Consider the following 18,900-nt stretch of genomic DNA (forward strand, 5'->3'; position numbering starts at 1 on the left):
CAAATGTTTTAGCACTCAAACTAATCAGCAAATAAACAGCTGAAGTTGTGAAATAAATGGAGAATAAAATAATCTGGTTATTTAAATGTGATGCATGACAAAATTAAACAATCTCAGGAGAAGTTACAAGCTATAATAAATTATAACTTAATTATATTCTTAAGATAACTAAATGAACTGTAGAAACAATCAGCATAAGGGTAAAATAGCTGAAAGTAGCTAGCTTTTTGAAAAAAAAATATGGTTAAAAAAATTCCTTTTAGTTAACCTGATCTTCAACGATCAGCTCACAAACCTCACGAAGAAGATTCATCCTATGACTAATAGCAGGCTGCTTTGAACGGAATAATGCACGCCCCCTGGTGGCAGAGATGAGTGGCATTTCAGTGCTTAAGAAAAACTACATGTGCAGAATGAGGAGATATCAAAGTAAATACAATGAGTATTATACAATACACAACTAAAACAGTTTGTTTACTCCTTTAATAATAAAATATTTAATTTCACAAGACTTTGTGTATTTTATTGCTGAATATCTGACCTTGATTGGCTGAAATCCAGGAACTGCAGAGGTCAGTCAGTGATTGTGGAGACCAAAGCCATAAGGGTGACTCTGTAAATGTTTGTCTCGTCACCCTTAATGGTAAGAGGCAGGCACATCTGCACCACTTCAAAGGGCTAAAACACACACAGAAACACACAAAGTTACTCAGTGCAGTACAGTGTTTTCAAAAGTATTCACATTCATTACTCAAGTAGAAATATAGATACTCAGGTTTAAAAGACTTCTGTAGAAGTAAAAGTACCAGCTCAATTTTTTCACTTAACTTAAAGTGTAAATGTACTGTTTTAAAAAAAAATCTAAAGTATAAAAGTAAAAGGAATGCAAGTATGAAAAATACTGTTTAAAAAGAATGATTGAACTGTGGCACCGGAGCCTACAGTGCACTCCCCAAAATACACATTTTTTTAAAAAAGTTATAATGAGTATAAAGTTACATCAGAAAGAAAAAAATTAAAAAGCTGGGAAGCCCTACACCTTTTCAGCCACGTAGATTCTGATGAAAAATTAACCTATAGTGCAATGCAAATATTTTCAAGAACCATATATGAGCATTAAGATGTGTTTCATAGCCTGTTTCATATATAGTTGTGCTCAGATTTATTCATACCCTTTCATTTAACAAGGGAAAAAAAACAGCTTTCTGTGAAATAAGCTGAGATCGACTAAAGTAATAAATTAAAATTTCATGAAAATCTTTATATTATTTTCTAATTTTGGTTCAATGGAAATATTTTTGTTAAAAAACAAACTAGATAAATTTATAAAATTATTATATCACTCATAAACTAATATTTTGTTGAACAATCCTTTAATGTTTCCGCAAGTCAAGTGTTTTCTGTTTCTCCTAGTCAGACTTCTGCACCTGTTGACAGACCTGTTGACAGGTATTTTGCCCCACTGGTCAACCGAAAAGTGCTCTAATTTGTCTAGGAACAATTTGGTTGTTTTTCTTTCTTCAACTCAATTAAATGAAAAATCAGTGTCTTATATTACTAAATTATATTTCTGCAAATTTTTAGTTATTGTTCCTTTTTTAAGTCTCCATTTATTTGAGTGACTGTAAATTCAGCCTTTTCTTTTAATGAAAGGGTATGAATACATATGGGCAAACTGTGTATGTATATATATATATATATATATATATATATATATATATATATGTGTATATATGTATATATGTGTATATATGTGTATATATGTATATATATATATATATGTGTATATATATATATATATATATATGTATATATATATATGTGTGTGTGTATATATGTATATATATATATATGTGTGTATATGTATATATGTATATATATGTGTGTGTGTATATATGTATATATATATATATATATGTGTGTGTGTGTATATGTATATATATATATATATATATATATGTGTGTGTGTGTGTGTATATATGTATATATATATATATATATATATATATATATATGTGTGTATATGTATATATGTGTATATATATATATATATATATATATATATATATGTGTGTGTGTGTATATATATATATATATATATATATGTATATGTATATATGTGTATATGTGTATATATATATATATATATATATATATGTATATGTATATATGTGTATATGTGTATATATATATATATATATATATATATATATATCTACTGTTAAAAAAAATAAAGGGAACAACACAATGTAACTCCAAGTCAACCACATTTCTGTGAAATGGAACAGTCCACTTCGGTAGCAACACTTGTTGACAATCAGTTTCACATGCTGTTGTGCAAATGGAATGGACAACAGGTGGAAATTATAAAGCAATTGGTAAGACACACCCAATCAAGGAGTGGTTCTGCAGGTGGTGAATACAGACCACTTCTCAGTTCCGATGCTTTCTGGCTGATGTTTTGGTCACTTTTGAATGCTGGCAGTGCTTTCACTCTAGTGGTAGCATGAGACGGAGTCTACAACCCACACAAGTGGCTCAGGTAGAGCAGCTCATCCAGGATGGCACATCAGTGCGAGGTGTGGCAAGAAGGTTTGCTGTGTCTGTCAGCATAGTGTCCAGAGCATGGAGGCACTACCAGGAGACAGGCCAGTACATCAGGAGACGCGGAGGAGGCTGTGGGAGGGCAACAACCCAGCGGCAAGACCGCTACCTCCTTCTTTGTGCAAGGAGGAACAGGAAGAGCACTGCCAGAGCCCTGCAAATGAGCTCCAGCAGGCCACAAATGTGTCTGCTCAAACAGTCAGAAACAGAATCCATGAGGGTGGTATGAGGGCACGACGTCCACAGGTGGGGGTTATGCTTACAGCCCAGCACCATGCAGGACGTTTGGCATTTGCCAGAGAACATCAAGAATGGCAAATTCACTACTGGCGCCCTGTGCTCTTCACAGAGGAAAGCAGGTTCAAACTAAGTACATGAAACAGACATGACAGAGTCTGGAGACGCCATGGAGAATGTTCTGCTGCCTGCAACATCCTCCAGCATGACCATATTGGCAGTGTGTCAGTAATGGTGTGAGGTGGCATTTCTTTGGAGGGCTGCACAGCCCTTCATGTGCTTGCCAGAGGTAGCCTGACTGCCATTAGGTTCCGAGATGAGATCCTCAGACCACTTGTGAAACCATATGCTGGTGCAGTTGGCCCTGGGTTCCTCCTTATGCAAGACAGGAGCATGCCCAGGTGTTGTAGGGAGGTCATACAGGCATGAGGCCACACACACTACTGAGCCTCATTTTGACTTGTTTAAAGGACATTACATCAAAGTTGGATCAGCCTGTAGTGTGTTTTTCCACTTTCATTTTGAGTATAACTCCAAATACAGACCTCTATGGTTGATACATTTGATTTTCATTGACAATTTTTGTGTGATTTTGTTGTCAGCACATTCAACTATGGAGAGAACAAAGTATTAAAAATATAAAAAACCAGAGGGGGGGGCATTTAAAAAAATATTTTATTTGTACAATAACTGGCAACACGTTATCTTTCACACAGGTTTCCTCATTCCAAACTGGAAGAAAAATCTGGAAAATAGAAATGAAAGTCAGTATAATGTTCCCAAAATTTTGGCCTATTTAAAAGATTCTTTTTTTTTTTTCAATGCCCTTACCTATAAACTTACCAGAAGTCAGGTGTGGGGAGGGATCTCAGCTTTGTTTGACCTTTCCCCGTGGCAGCATCAGATGCAGTGTGTCGGCCTTCTTTGATCCACATTTCTGCATATTTTTCTGCAGGGAATAAGTCTGGGCCATTTACAGAGATAAAGTGGCTTATGCCCCCTCCCCAGCCAGTCACCAGTTGATAAGGAATAGGGTACCTCTATTTAAAAGGCGCGCAAGCTAGCTAGTTATCTGTCTGAAGAGAACTGTGGCTTGCAGTTACAATGAAACATCTATGAAACAATATGGTTGCATCATTTGTGTAGTCGTGTATTTAAATATACATATTATGGCCAGATAGTGCCAAAGGTTATGAGAATCTATAGAAATCAGGTTGAAAAAAAAAAATCCTTTTTACTTACCTAGTTTCGCCTCTTGCTCATCCGGCATTTCTGCAGAATGTTCTTCTGGAGCACTGGGCATGAGTGATCTAGATTTTCTCACTGTTAAAATAAAGTTCAGTGTCAAACATGTCAACAGAACAGGACAGTGTCAACCAGAATTTAATGGTGACTCATTAAGTCTGTTGACTACAAATATTTTTTTTAGCCCTGTCACATTCCAAGAGGGGAAAAAACAATCAATTGTCGACTCAACAAAGACTTTTCACATTAGTGAAAGTCAGACATAAGCCACTAACCATGTGAGTTTGATGAAGTCGACTTGATAGTTTTGGGAATGATATTGCCATCATCATCTCGTAGTCTCCAGTGAAATGGTTTAGGTTTTGATCTCCCCCTTTTTTTCTTTCTTCCCTAAGAATGAAAACACAATCCAAACAATGAATGTAAACACACTGTCTACTACAAAACAACTTTAATCTATTCAATTCCCAAGGGCACATGGACTAAACTATTTTCATCTTTAGTTTTTGAAAAGGGCAGCACAGAGACCAAATCAAATTAGCCAAAAATACAATATTTAATACAGCATTTGACTGTTTAGTGCCATCTGATTTTTTCTAAAATACAGTATTTATAAAAAAGTTTTTCTTTAAATACACATTTTGGACATTCATATAGGCCTACACATCAAATAAGACACATTTAAAAATCATGAACAAACATGCTTGCTCACTATTAAAAAAAAAAAAAAAAAAAAAAAAAAAAAAAAAAAAAAAAAAAAAAAATATATATATATATATATATATATATATATATATATATATATATATATATATATATATATATATATATATATATATATAATAAAAACATCACATTACCACTGCTGCCTTTAGTTCTTCAACCAGAGTATGTGCCTCGAGGAGCAGTTCATCAAGCTTTGCGGTTTCTGGAGTCATAATGCCTACAACAAAAATAAAAGATGATTTACCCAAACAGTTGCTTCCAACATATATAGTCCATCAATGCAGTTTGAATAATCATCTTTATGAATATATATGAATAATCATATATATATATATATATATATATATATATGTATATATATATATATATATATATATATATATATATATATGTATATGTATATATGTATATATATATATGTATATATACATATATATATATATATATATGTATATATATATATGTATATATATATATATATATATGTATATATATATATATATATATATATATATATATATATATATATATATATATATATATACTTACACACACACACAACGTGGGTCACACATTTACATTCGTTTGTAAGTAATTTAGCTTAGACAACACAGTCAACATACGCAGTCTAATCTATATTTACATTCACATGTGCATCATTAAATCCAGGCAATGAAACAAACATTTTTAATGATTCCTAACTATGTCGTTACGGTAGTATCCTGTCGTAAACACAGACAATGGGACTCTATGTTAGCATCAATAACGCAGGTGATATTTCCGGCATTTTCCAGGTTCACACGGTATACTTAGCTGAGTAATACTTAGCTAAATACAATAGAGCTACTCACCGAATAATTTCTAAATGTCCACACAAATCATCGATGCTGGTATTTAAATGTCCGAACCGCCCAGACTATCCAGGAAAATTCGCGGCATGCACGGCACTGATTCCTCTGCTTGCGCAGGCGCACTGGTTGCTGGAACTACGTTGCAAATCCTACGTAACTTTGGGCATAGTTTTTCGTAGATATTATACGAATCAGTAATGAGAATACCTTAAAAGTACAGATAATTGCGCAAAAAATGTGAGGAGTCGAAGTAAACAGTCGTCTGAAAAAATGATTCCAATAAAGTATAAATAACCTAAATTTCTACTTAAGTAAGGTTACAAAGTATTTGTACTTTGTTACTTGACACCTTTGGTCCAGTATGATCTTACAGTAGCTTTCATAAAAGTATGTTGTAACCATAGACTGTATGGTTGTCACAACTGTTTAATGTTAATTTGACTGTTTAGATGTAAATATATGCTGATATCACACATTTTCTTGTCCAAATGTTGTAAATGAGCATTTTTTTCTCTGACATAGACAAATATATATAAAAAGATTTTAAACTCAAAGTGTACAGGATCAGCTTTTTTCAGACATCTGATTCAGCAAAAATATTTTTTATTTGATCTTTATCCAGATTAGAATGAGTGGCTGAGATCACTGATATTTTAATGTCTTCAGAAATTATGAAAAACATTCAACAAAACCTCTCTATGATTGCAATATGTTGTAGACCATCTGTAATCAGTGTCAATGCAATTCATCGCATTCTTCTGTATATTCAGGAGAATTATGCTAGGTCTTTTGTCATGGCAAACTTTTGTAGTTTTTGAGATATTTAACGTTAAAAACATTCAAAGCAAATGCGGATTGGACACTGAAAAAAATTCAGCTCTGGCATTAGTCAGGTTTTGAAAAGTGCTTCAACAGGGTTTAGAGGTCTGCACCAGTTTCCTGTGTTCGGTACATGGTAGCCCTGAGAACTTTGTGGTGGGTGGAGCTTCCCAGCATGCTTTGCTATTGTTAATTGCACCAGTATCTGGGACCAGTAAATGGCAGATCTGTTAATACTGGCAACTTTTATTCTGTTAAGCCACTTCCATAACTTCTATTGACACAGATGGAGTCTTTTTCACCTTGTATCCACTGTGGGGAGTCCAAGTGATGGTGATGGTGCGTTTATGGCCTGCCTCCACAATGCCTTTAATGGGCTCCACACTGAAGCCCTGCTGCTGCAGGGATGCCACATTATCCCAGTAAAATTCACCACTCTGGAAATCCACAGAAAAGATGAGTTGAAAAGAAATCGAGTGCTTCGGCTGTTTAGGTGACAGCATTTCAGTGTTGATGCTCAAGTTGTAATGTTGATACAATGACACTAAGTTTATTTCTACTTTAAATAAGTTGCTAACTCTCTTATGATGACTTAGAATACAGCAGAGGAAACATGACAGACTGGACTTGATTAGCTACATTCCAGTACCTTTTTACTGGTGTGTGTGGAGCGGATACAGCCCACATTAAGCTCCCTGACCGCAGGTGTGGTCACACCTGCACTGCATCTAGCACGCAGGGTCACCAGCACTGGGATACTTGGTTTCTCCATCACTCCTGGCTCTGTCAGAAAGGAAGGCGTTTTAGCCCTTTAAGCACAGGGGGAAATTGCAGGAATAGAGATAGATAGATAGATAGATAAATACTTTATTAATCCCGAAGGAAATTGTGCAGTTGTCCGTTGCTCACATTCATAAAACAGCAAAAGAGAAAATTTAAAGTTTAAAAAAAACAGACAAATAAATAATTCAACAGCATTAAAAGATAAAGTGCTACAGGTTAAGGTGCTACAAGTTAAGGCACTGAAAAAACAAAGTTCAGGACTAGTATCAGTCTCTCCTGCTCCTCCCTGAAGTGGCTGCATTATACAGCCTGATGGCACGAGGGATGAAAGAGTTTTTTAGTCTATCAGTGGAGCAGCCCAATGAGAGAAACCTGGAGCTAACAGAGCTCCTCTGCCGAGAGAAGACAAGATATAGGGGGTGGCTCTGATTGGAGAGGATTGCCCTGATCTTAGAGAGTGTCCTCTGCTCCACCACCTTTTCCACAGAGTCCAGGCCGAGTCCAACCACAGAGCCTGCTTTCCTTATGAGCCTGTCCAGCCTCTGAGTGTCCCTCTTTTTAGCGTTGCCCCCCCAGCACACAACAGCATAAAAAAGAGTGCTGGTGATGATGGATGGTGGCGTGCATATCACCATTATGGAAAAACACTAACTTTTCATCATCAGGTACAGTTTATCAACAGCAAAACACATATGATTAAAAACACCTATGAAACACCTATAATATAACAAGGTGTGTCATATCTAAAACCTGAAGTAATGCAGCGTAATTGTCCACAATGCAACTCAAACTGCAATGATATGTTTAAGGTTTTATTTACATAAAATGCTGAACAAGTTGCTGTTCTGAAGGTCTAATTATAGGTAGCTTTTGGTTTTAGGAAACCATCTGATTTATTAAAAAAAAAAAAAAAAGAAAAAAAAAAAAGTGTTCTGGCAGCCACCCACTTAAAGTTAGACACTGATTCCTGAGTTTATATAATGGGATTGAATGCAGAGGCCTTTTTTGTTTCTGTGTATTAAGAAGCTGCTATTGTAATATTTTGTTAACACATTTCAAAACTGACACTTGACACTCAAAGACTCATGTTGTCATTGTTTTCTTTCTGGCTCGTCCCTTTGAAAGGGTCAGCACAGCGAATCATTGCACAGTTGAAATTTTTGACACGTTTTACCCCGGATGACCTTTCTGATACAACCATCTGCATTTATCCGGGCTAGGGACCGGCCCTTTAGAGAACAATTGTCCCCTTTGGGACTGCAGCAGTGTGGGGGAGCAGGACTCGAACCGCAGACTGTCCGGTCACAAGACAAGCGGCTCTACTGAGACTCGAAAGACATATAATCATCATAAATGTAACTACCTGGAAGGTTCATAATGCTCTGGACTGTTTCACATAGAAAAGCACTAGGGATCTGTGGCATATAGAAACCCAAACTATTTATTTACTTTCGCTCAATTTAGATGTTATTTCTCCAATTTCTGTGTATAATGAGTGCATCATTTCATTGATCAGAGAGCCAGGTCAAATGGAATGAAAGATTAAAGTAAAAGGGATGTCTGATCACCAAAACATCAAGAAGAAATTCTCAGTGATATCAAAGGTAGTTTGATAATGTCTAGATAAGAAAAGAGTAAAGCTCTGATTTAAATGTGTTAGTAGGAGGCAGCAAAGTGAATGGAAGTGGGTTTAGACAGATGGTGACAGCCAGAGAGATGCAGAGAAAAAAAAAAGTAAATCTTTTATCCAATATAAAGACATTTACATCTACAGTTATCAAAGACCTCTGATTTTTTTGTCGCGCTGAATAATTTGTTTAGTGGTTTTGTTCAGATTCTGTGTGAAAACAAAAGCAAGTCAGAGTCAGGAGGAAAAATGAAACTCCTAATAATAATAGAAAAAAGACAGCAGGATACTCAGTGATAAAATTACAAATAATTGTGCAAATACAATATCACATATAAAGCAAATGGGCTTTCTTACTTCTGTTTACATCACTTCAGACATTTGTTGGCCGAAACTTAATTTTTTAGTGGACTAATTTTGGACTTTTTGCTAAAATTTTTGCTAACAAAATTATGAGGCTGCACTTTAAAATGGCAGATAATTCACAGAAAAACATTTGCAGCTCATTTGGGTCATGCAATATTATATATACATACATATATATATATATATATATACACACACATACATATATACACATATATATATACACATACATATATATACACATATATATATACACATACATATATATACATATATACATACACATATATACATACACATACATATATATACATATATATATATATACACATATTATATATATATATATATATATATATATATATATATATATATATATATATATATATATATATATATATATATATATATATATATATATATATATATATATATATATATATATACACACACATACACACACACAAACACAGCTCAAAATAATAAAGGGAACACTAAACACTACAAGTATCACATTGAAGATGAATGAAATATTTTTATTAAATACTTTGTTCTTTCCTTTGTTGAATGTGCTGACAACAAAACCACACAAAAATTATCAATGAAAATCAAATGTATCAACCATAGAGGTCTGGATTTGAAGTTATACTCAAAATGAAAGTGGAAAAACACACTACAGGCTGATCCAACTTTGATGTAATGTCCTTTAAACAAGTCAAACTGAGACTCAGTAGTGTGTGTGGCCTCCGCATGCCTGTATGACCTCCCTACAACACCTGGGCATGCTCCTGATGAGGCAGCGGATGTTCTCCTGAGGGATCTCCTCCCAGACCTAGACTAAAGCATCCTCCAACTCCTGGACAGTCTGTGGTGCAACTTGGCGTTGGTGGATTGTCTTGCATTTGGAGGAACCCAGGGCACAACTGCACCAGCATATGGTCCCACAAGAGGTCTGAGGATCTCATCTCGGTACCTAACGGCAGTCAGGCTACCTCTGGCGAGCACATGAAGGGCTGTGCAGCCCTCCAAAGAAATGCCACCCACACCATTACTGACACACTATATGGTCATGCTGGAGGATGTTGCAGGCAGTAGAATGTTCTCCATGGTGTCTTCAGACTCTGTCATGTCTGTTTCATGTGCTCAATTTGAACCTGCTTTCATCTGTGAAGAGCACAGGGCGCCAGTCGTGAATTTGCCATTCCTGGTGTTCTCTGGCAAATGCCAAACGTCCTGCACGGTGTTGGACTGTAAACACAACCCTCACCTGTGGACATCAGGCCCTCATACCACCCTCATGGAGCCTGTTTCTGACTGTTTGAGCAGACACATGCACATGCTGGAGCTCATTTTGCAGGGCTCTGGCAGTGCTCCTCCTGTTCCTCCTTGCACAAAGAAGGAGGTAGCGGTCCTGCTGCTGGGTTGTTGCCCTCCCACGGCGTCCTCCGCGTCTCCTGATGTACTGGCCTGTCTCCTGGTAGTGCCTCCATGCTCTGGACACTATGCTGACAGACACAGCAAACCTTCTTGCCACACCTCGCACTGATGTGCCATCCTGGATGAGCTGCTCTACCTGAGCCACTTGTGTGGGTTGCAGACTCCGTCTCATGCTACCACTAGAGTGAAATTACCGCCAGCATTGAAAAGTGACCAAAACATCAGCCAGAAAGCATCGTAACTGAGAAGTGGTCTGTATTCACCACCTGCAGAACCACTCCTTGATTGGGTATGTCTTGCCAATTGCCTATAATTTCCACATGATGCCTATTCCATTTGCACAACAGCATGTGAAACTGATTGTCAATCAGTGTTGCTTCCTAGGTGGTCTGTTCCATTTCACAGAAGTGTGGTTGACTTCGAGTTAAATTGTGTTGTTCCCTTTATTTTTTGAACAGTGTATAAATATGTATATAAATATATATATATATATATATATATATATATATATATATATATATATATATATATATATATATATATATATATATATATATAAAAAGTTAATGGTTTGGTTTGGTTCAGCACTTTAGTGGTACGGTTCGATAACTAAAATTCTGTATTTGATTTAATCACATGGTTTTAGTTCAAACGCATGCAATTTTTTTCAAGGAAAAAACTTAAATCTTTGTTACCTGTCAGCTGAGGATGGACAGTGGCAAGTGAAGGGAGGAGAGATTCAACGGGCACTGTCAGCAGGTCCCCTCCACACAGATACATATTATGTGAAGAGGCTGCACCCTTCAGATCCATAACACACACTTTATTCTGGTAAACATAAACAGATTGGAGATAATGTTGATACATCATAAATAGCAAAGAGAGGTGAGGACATACAGGTTGTACATTTGAATAACACATATGTATCATAAGGGAGGAGGTGGAATGGGCATCATTCTGCTCTGAAACATGTGACTTCTCGTACAGCCAATAAATAAAGACAAGGACAGGTTGAGCAAAGAATTTAAGCATTGGGTGCTTAAAGTGGATGTGTGCTGACCTTATTCATGAGCTCTATGCTGAGTTTGTCAGAATAGTTAACAGATGGGTGGTCAGGCTGAAAGGCGATAGTGATGTCTTGGCTCTGTCCAGGAGCGATGCTGCCCTCTCCTGGCACCACACTGAACACACTCAGCCCACTGTGGTTCTGGGTCCCTGTAACCAGGTAGAAACTGTTCAGCTACTACCTTATCTGCTACTTAAACATTAGATTGGAATCTTGACTAAATAAACAAATAGAAGACTTAAAAAAAAGTAGAACAGTGACTTTGTAAATACGGAGTGAATAATAATAAATATGTCCAAACTGATGATGTCCGTGATGTTACTCTTTAGATCACACACTAATGCTAAAGCAATAATAGCTCAAATGATACAGTCCTGAATACCATCCTTTACATACTCTACAACTGTGTTCATATGAGATATAGTTTAGCTACATTTGCAGGGAGATACTTCAAACTATTTTCTTTCTTTCATATTTATTCAGTTCTAAAGGATTCTCAACATCTGAAGTGGCCTGTTTATGTGGTGATTCATTATTTACATCTTACCCACAATGGGCCGGATCTTGGTGCCTCTATATCCATCCAGTATCAAGGCTATGCTGTCAAATCCACCCTGAGGCTTGGATGGAGACTGACTGGCCAACAGTGCCCTGAAACCCACCGGCAACACTGAGCTGTTCTGTAACTGCAAGCAAAACAGTGCTTTATGCTGGGAGCAGAGCTAACAGCTCTGCAAAGGCATCATATAGACAGTTAACACACTCTTTCTCTTCTGATCGAGACTTTTAATTAGGACTTGATGAACAGAATCATTCTAAAATAACAGGATGTTACTTATTTCTTGTGACTTCTCATTTTGTCTCTTTACCACTAGTACATTGTTAACTGACCTGCACAAGCTGGGAAGTGGTCTCCCTCTCTAAAACAAAGCCAAAGTCTATGGGACCTCCGGTGTGAGAAGAGGTGATGGCAAGGTTTACACCTTCCCCACGCAGAGTCATTTCCAAAGACATTTTCTGACTTTGCAGCTCCAGAATTTCTAAATACTGAGAAAAGCAATAGTTGGGAAATATATGACTAAATCTTTATCATGTCATTAGAAAAAAAACTTAACATGGTGCCTATGATTATTATTTTCAAGATGAAAGATTAGATACAGATCAGCAGCTGGCACAGATTACTGAGCCACTGCTTAGAAACCCACCTGCCCTGTTGACCCACCTTTTTGTCCTGAGTTGGACTAAAGGCCAGTACCACAGTGTGCTGTTCTCCAGGTCTGATGCATCTCAGAGCATTGAGGAGGGAAAAAGGACCATTTATGTTCAACACTGATGACTTCAGCTGACAAATGGTCAAAGACAAGCAACTGCACAAAGTCAGTTCTAACATTTGCAGAAGTAGCAGCAGTTTGGACAAACATTTATTTATAATTTCATTTATGAACATCAAAGCAACTTGTGTAAATGCATGCTAGTTGTCATGCATGTACTGTATACAATGTGAAAGTTAAGCTGTAAGAAGATATGACTTCTGCTTTTAACTCACAGACCGAGGGTTCTAAGGAGAATATAGCTGCTCACATATTATTAGTTTTTCCACCACACATTTTTGTCGACATTTAAGAAATAAGCTTTTCAATTTACTGAAGAGTTTACAGAAGAGACAGAAGGGATTGTGAACGTTGGTAACATCAGGCTCATCGCTAATATTTAAGCGAAAAAAGACAAATAAAAAACGCTTTTAATGTAGAACTTTAGATTTAGTATCTGTAGGAAGAAGAAAGCATAATTACCTCCACCAAGGCTGTTACTTTGTTTTACGTACAATGTTTTTTTTTACTATGGGGACATAGGGATCACTTTGCTATTAGATGTTTTAACTCAAAACTAATTGTCACAATCTTTGGCAAAAAAACCAAAAATGACAATGGCTTGGTGGAGGTCTGTGCTCTCTGAGTGCTTCTAGTTTAATGTTGATCCATTCAGTAGTTAATTGGAAAAAGGATACGTCCAAAGATACATCTGAAATGTTCTGAACAGTAAACCTTTTAATCACTCTTTGTCCTATAAAAGGTGAAACAAATACAACACACTATGTAAGGAGAAAAAAACAGGGAAAGCCAAATGTAAGAATGTGCAAACTTACCCACAAACACCTGATTAAACTCAATGATACTGCGGCCATTGTTGGATATCACCACTAGAGGGGGCCGTACAGCTGGGCACTGGAGCTTCAAGTAGAGCGTATTTACAGGACTGAGTGCATGAAGACGAGATTTGAAAATAGAAGTGTGAAAACCAGTTCTGACTCATTCAGTTTTTATTTAACAATTTTCCTGCTTACTGATCCAGATCGATACGACAGCTTGTCGTTGTGTTAATTTAGTTGAAATGTCTGAGAAATTAATATGGACTCCACTGAGCCCAAAGTGCAAACAAGTGAGAGTTGAGTTTTTATGGCTAACAACAAATAAGGTAATTCTTTGTATGTTTAACTCAGGAAATACACAATTACTGGTACACAGATAGCTTAGAAGATGCTGTTGTAGATGATGCCTCAGTCCTCCTCTGTTGATATCTGATATAAAATTACAGCAAAATCATGTAATTGAGGAAACACATAAAATATTATCAGTTTTTTAAAAAAAAAAGAAATATGATTAGATTTCACATATTTATAATTGATCATAGTTTCAATAAAATGTTATTTTTAAAAGAAAATAGTTGAACAGTATTCAGTTTGTTTGTATTTTAATTTTACCTTATTTTTCATTGTTCACTAACTTTAGACAATTTCGCCAAAAATGATCACATAACTAACTACTAAATGTTCATTTATTAGTAAATTAATTATTAATTATTATTATTATTATGAATGACATTTACAAGATAAGATGACAATAACTGTTACAGAACCATAAAAAAACTTTACTTTAAAAAAGCAACACACATTTAATGAGCAGTTTGTCCTTAATGGCCCTTTTTCCCTCCAAAATCAGTTCCTCCTCTTAACTTTTTGGTAACCATGGTTACAAAGCAAGAATTGATCTGCGTGTTGAGAGGTTTCTGTATTACGATACCAGAACAGAAACTCTTTTCCCTCTGATCCTTCCTTTTTACTTTCTTCATAATGTAAAAAAAAAAAAAAAAACATTTCTGAGAACAAGACGTGTCTGAAAGCTGACAGTTGTTGTACCTCCATGTTGGCTGGATCTGACTGTCTATCTCTGGAGGATCTCCATCTGACACGAAGCACGGGATGGTGTGCTCGCTCCAGCGTTGGCTGAAGAAGCGCAGCAGAGAGGCCTTGGCCTCCTCATAATGCTCTGACCTTCAGAGGAAAACACTCACTTTCAACATGAAATCGATTACACAAATGAAGAAACTCTCCTCACACTGAACACAAAGAAATCCTCTTCATCATTCTGCAAGATTTCCAGCTCTGATGGGACTGTACTATTTATATTAGGTTTACAGCAAACTAAAGAAATGGAAATACTGATGAGATGAATTAATCGCCAGAAGAAGTGAGCAGAAGCTTTGTGTGTACTTTATACTTCAGTGTTGTTGGATCTCAGATTGAAGCCCAAGCTGTTAATTGGTTTCAAGCCAACTTTTCCTCATACAGAGACATTCCGAGATGATATGGAGCATATTTCCAAAAGAATATTTTATTTTCTTTTTGCTGTAGTACTCTTTGAAATGTGGCTACAGACTTTTGATTAATGAATATTTTCTTCTCTGAGATTGCGGTCCGGCAAACTAAGTTTGATGATATTAAATAAATCATATGTGCATAAGGGACACTTACCCGAGCTGTATGTCGACCAGATCAGGTGATTCAATTAGTTTGTCCGTCTTTGGCTCTTCTGAAACCTTGCTCTTTGGACTCATGAACCCCTTTTTCATTTTGCTGGGCTCCACTGGGATCTCAGTTTTAGTCTGTCAGTATATAAATATGACAGTGGAGTGGTATGAGTTTTCATGTAAAAAACAAAAAACAAAAAACAAAAAAAGGAAGCTACTGAAGTATTGCATCACCTGCTGTGTAGTGTGTTTGTTTCTCTCTAGCTCATGTTCATGGAGCAGCTTGGCTTGGTTGAGGCGCAGTGCCTCTTCTCTGATCTCACAATCGGAAAACCTGGGCCTGAACATCACCTGGACAGGGCATCTCTAGGAGAGGTGGTAACATATCTGAAGTTACACTTAGAGAATGAAATATTAAGCAGATTATACATAAATGTTTCTTTTCATTATTGTGAAAATTTGCCAATTTTATTTATAAATCTTTTGTTCATAATGTGAGAAGGAGGTTTGAATGAATATTAATAGGTAGGTTAGTGGTTTTCTGTTATGGAACAATTCAAGAGGACTGATGATAATTCTTCTGTTCCCTAATTACAGATTTTATAAATACAGAGCCTCAACTGGGCTTTTGTTGCAATGTAGATAAAATCAATAAACTAATATTCACAATCTCCAAAACACTTAAATGAGAAGCGAAATGATGCTGTATCCAGGAATACAGAATTAGGACTCTTTTTTTCTTTCTGTATTATGATCTACAAATAGTGGAAGAGAAGGCAAGTTTCACTTTCATCAGGTGTCCAGCAGAGGGCCTCATTACACTGCAGAAGCTTCTATTGTAAGCCACAGCAGGGATGATGGCTTGTGTTTTAATGTAATTGTGTTCATCTACATTTAGTTGAGGCTAGAAGATTTTCTTCTGAGATTCTCTCTAATCATTAAGATGTGCCTGCAAATCACAAGAAGTCTCAGGTTTGGTTTCTCTATTTGGTCAAATAAAAGGTTTATCAGGATCAGCTGAGGACACTTTCCTAAAAAAAAATAAAGCCCCAATAGATCACTGACATCATTTGGTTTTAAAAGGACACATTCGGTTCTAAGTTAGTCTTTCACCAGTTCAGTAATTCAGTGCAGCAGTTTCTAAATCAGTGGATCCGCTTATGGGTTCTTTCCCCTCGTGCATCAAAGCTGATTCTTGGAAATGAGATTTGGAAAATAAAATCTTAGGTTGTGTTTAGCAGGTTAGCTTTTCCTAGAATTTCTAACTGCGCGGTATTGGTATGGTCAAAATCAGCTGATGGAAGTTGAAGACCCTGAAATGCACTTAAAAACACTGGATTATACTTTAAACCGACAAGAAAAAACCGACTTTGTCTGCATGTTGTGAACTTATCTTCAAGCCTGATTATATCATCAGTTGTTTCCTGTCAGAGCTTCTCTACAGACACAGTTGTTTGATTTCTCTAGACAGATAAACTGTTCTTTGTGTGTAAAATCAGTGGTGTGGCCCTTAAATATAAGATTAGGTATAAAATGGATCCTACTCCAAGAAGGCGTCCTGCAGAGGGAGAGATGCTGATGTCCGAATCTTCTGGTAGGGTGAAACAGAACAACCTGGGAACCCCTGGTTTCATCGCATCTTTGACCACCGATGTGAGTGCTTGTTTGGACTGGTTGTGATTGCTGTGATGGTTGACCAGGTAAATTATGGCTGTGGATTGGTCACCTACAGCTGTGGGCCTAAACCGAACCAGAGAATGAGAGAGCTGCAGCGCCGGCTGGACACCCACCCCTCGACATGACAGCAGAAAGTCTCTACAAGTAATGCAAAAAAAAAGTGTTTTATAATCAGGTTTATGAAGTAAGTCATAAAACAAACGATGTGACATTTATTCACACTCAGTGAGGCTTTACAAATGAACCTGTTAATTCCAGACTTGCAGGTGAGTTGGAAATGGTAATCTTTGGCTGTTTTGGCACTGAAAATTAACTCAATCTCCAGGGTTTCTTGTGGTAGCAGAGTACCAAAGCCATCATTTGGTTTGATCTCGATAAACTGTAGGTTGAAGAATATAATACAATTTAACACATTTAGTTTCACTTGAACAGAAGAATTTCCTAAATCCAAAGAAGATTTTGAAATAATTAGTGATAAGCTTTTTTTTTTTTTTTTTTCCATTTTAGGATGAATTATGATACATGATATTGTCTGTTGAAAACCATTTCTCATTTCTACAGACAACCTGCACCAGAGACAACATTAAAACATTAACTGAGCCTTACAAAACATATGAAAGATATATAAATGAAAAAAACATGATAACTTTTTTGGTTATTAGTCACTCATTCTTAGACTCTAAGTTATAATAGTTCTCACCAACCAATATGATGGGAAATCAACAAAAAAGAAGGGTGAAGCTGAGTGTTTAATAAGAGTATAGAAAAAACCTGACAATATATATATAAGGCAGATATTTCAGAAGTATCGCTCTTTGTAACAGGAGGAGATATGCAAGGTACCTCTGGAACACCTGAGAAACCAAAGTCTTGAGGCAAGAAGGACAGATTGGTGAGGCGAACCCTGCTCCTGACAGACATGCAGGTGGAACAGAAGCCAAAATCCACCTCCGTCTGGTCAAACTGCAGGTCTGACGAGGTCACAATTGCCTGGATTGTAAAATGAGCCGGCTGCGCCTACAAAAATGTAAAACACAAAGCATCTTCATACACTTTCAGATCACAAACATCACAGAACAAAAAATGGTTGTAGATATTCTTGACTTAATTTCATCTCATAATAATATTATGCCGACTTATAAAGTCTTTATTTATCTCCAGAACTTGTTTCGATTTCCAAGTCTTAATCATGTAGTTACAATTGAAAAAAAAATAGTGCCTCCAACAAATGACCTATTACCTTTCTCTATCCTATGAGGTCCCAAGCAGTCTGCATTACACAGCCCTAATCCTAACGGCTTCACCTTCACATATATAACCCAACCTTCCAGAAGTACATGCATTTTCTGCATCAGGTGAAGACTGTAGGGAAGGAGCAGCTATTTCTCAAGCAGCAGTAAAACAGTGCATTTGTTGGAGACTATTTAAAGTAGAGGATTAATACAAATTTCATGCTCTTGTGAATATTTATGACTGCAGGATGATATGTTTGACACAATTCAAAATAAACCAATGTTGGAATATTCATAAATCAGAACGTCACGCGGAGCGAGAGAGGAGCAGGACAGTTCTATATCAGTAATGCAGCTGATATAAATGCACAAGTAATATTACTTTAAAACTGGTATTGATCTTTTTGTGAGGTTTGTCAACAA

The 18,900-nt window shown here is 36.5% G+C and overlaps 1 protein-coding gene across 1 annotated transcript in view; it reads right to left on the minus strand.

Annotated features, from left to right (window-relative positions):
- Window positions 1-573: 573 nt before the first annotated feature.
- cfap74 (cilia and flagella associated protein 74) overlaps window positions 574-18,900 on the minus strand; it is a gene marked incomplete at both ends in the record, with an annotated part of 54,305 nt that continues 35,978 nt past the window's right edge. Inside the window, 16 exons of the mRNA XM_079238448.1 lie at window positions 574-678; window positions 6,785-6,919; window positions 7,132-7,265; window positions 11,391-11,523; window positions 11,756-11,927; window positions 12,302-12,447; window positions 12,653-12,808; window positions 12,984-13,103; window positions 13,770-13,825; window positions 13,908-14,017; window positions 14,958-15,092; window positions 15,573-15,703; window positions 15,803-15,934; window positions 17,113-17,383; window positions 17,491-17,624; window positions 18,089-18,262. Coding sequence (XP_079094574.1) covers window positions 574-678; window positions 6,785-6,919; window positions 7,132-7,265; window positions 11,391-11,523; window positions 11,756-11,927; window positions 12,302-12,447; window positions 12,653-12,808; window positions 12,984-13,103; window positions 13,770-13,825; window positions 13,908-14,017; window positions 14,958-15,092; window positions 15,573-15,703; window positions 15,803-15,934; window positions 17,113-17,383; window positions 17,491-17,624; window positions 18,089-18,262 — 2,244 coding nt within the window. The remainder of the gene's footprint in view (window positions 679-6,784; window positions 6,920-7,131; window positions 7,266-11,390; window positions 11,524-11,755; window positions 11,928-12,301; window positions 12,448-12,652; window positions 12,809-12,983; window positions 13,104-13,769; window positions 13,826-13,907; window positions 14,018-14,957; window positions 15,093-15,572; window positions 15,704-15,802; window positions 15,935-17,112; window positions 17,384-17,490; window positions 17,625-18,088; window positions 18,263-18,900) is intronic.

Source organism: Telmatherina bonti, assembly GCF_933228915.1.
Source record: "Telmatherina bonti genome assembly, chromosome: 4".
Lineage (NCBI taxonomy): Eukaryota > Metazoa > Chordata > Actinopteri > Atheriniformes > Telmatherinidae > Telmatherina > Telmatherina bonti.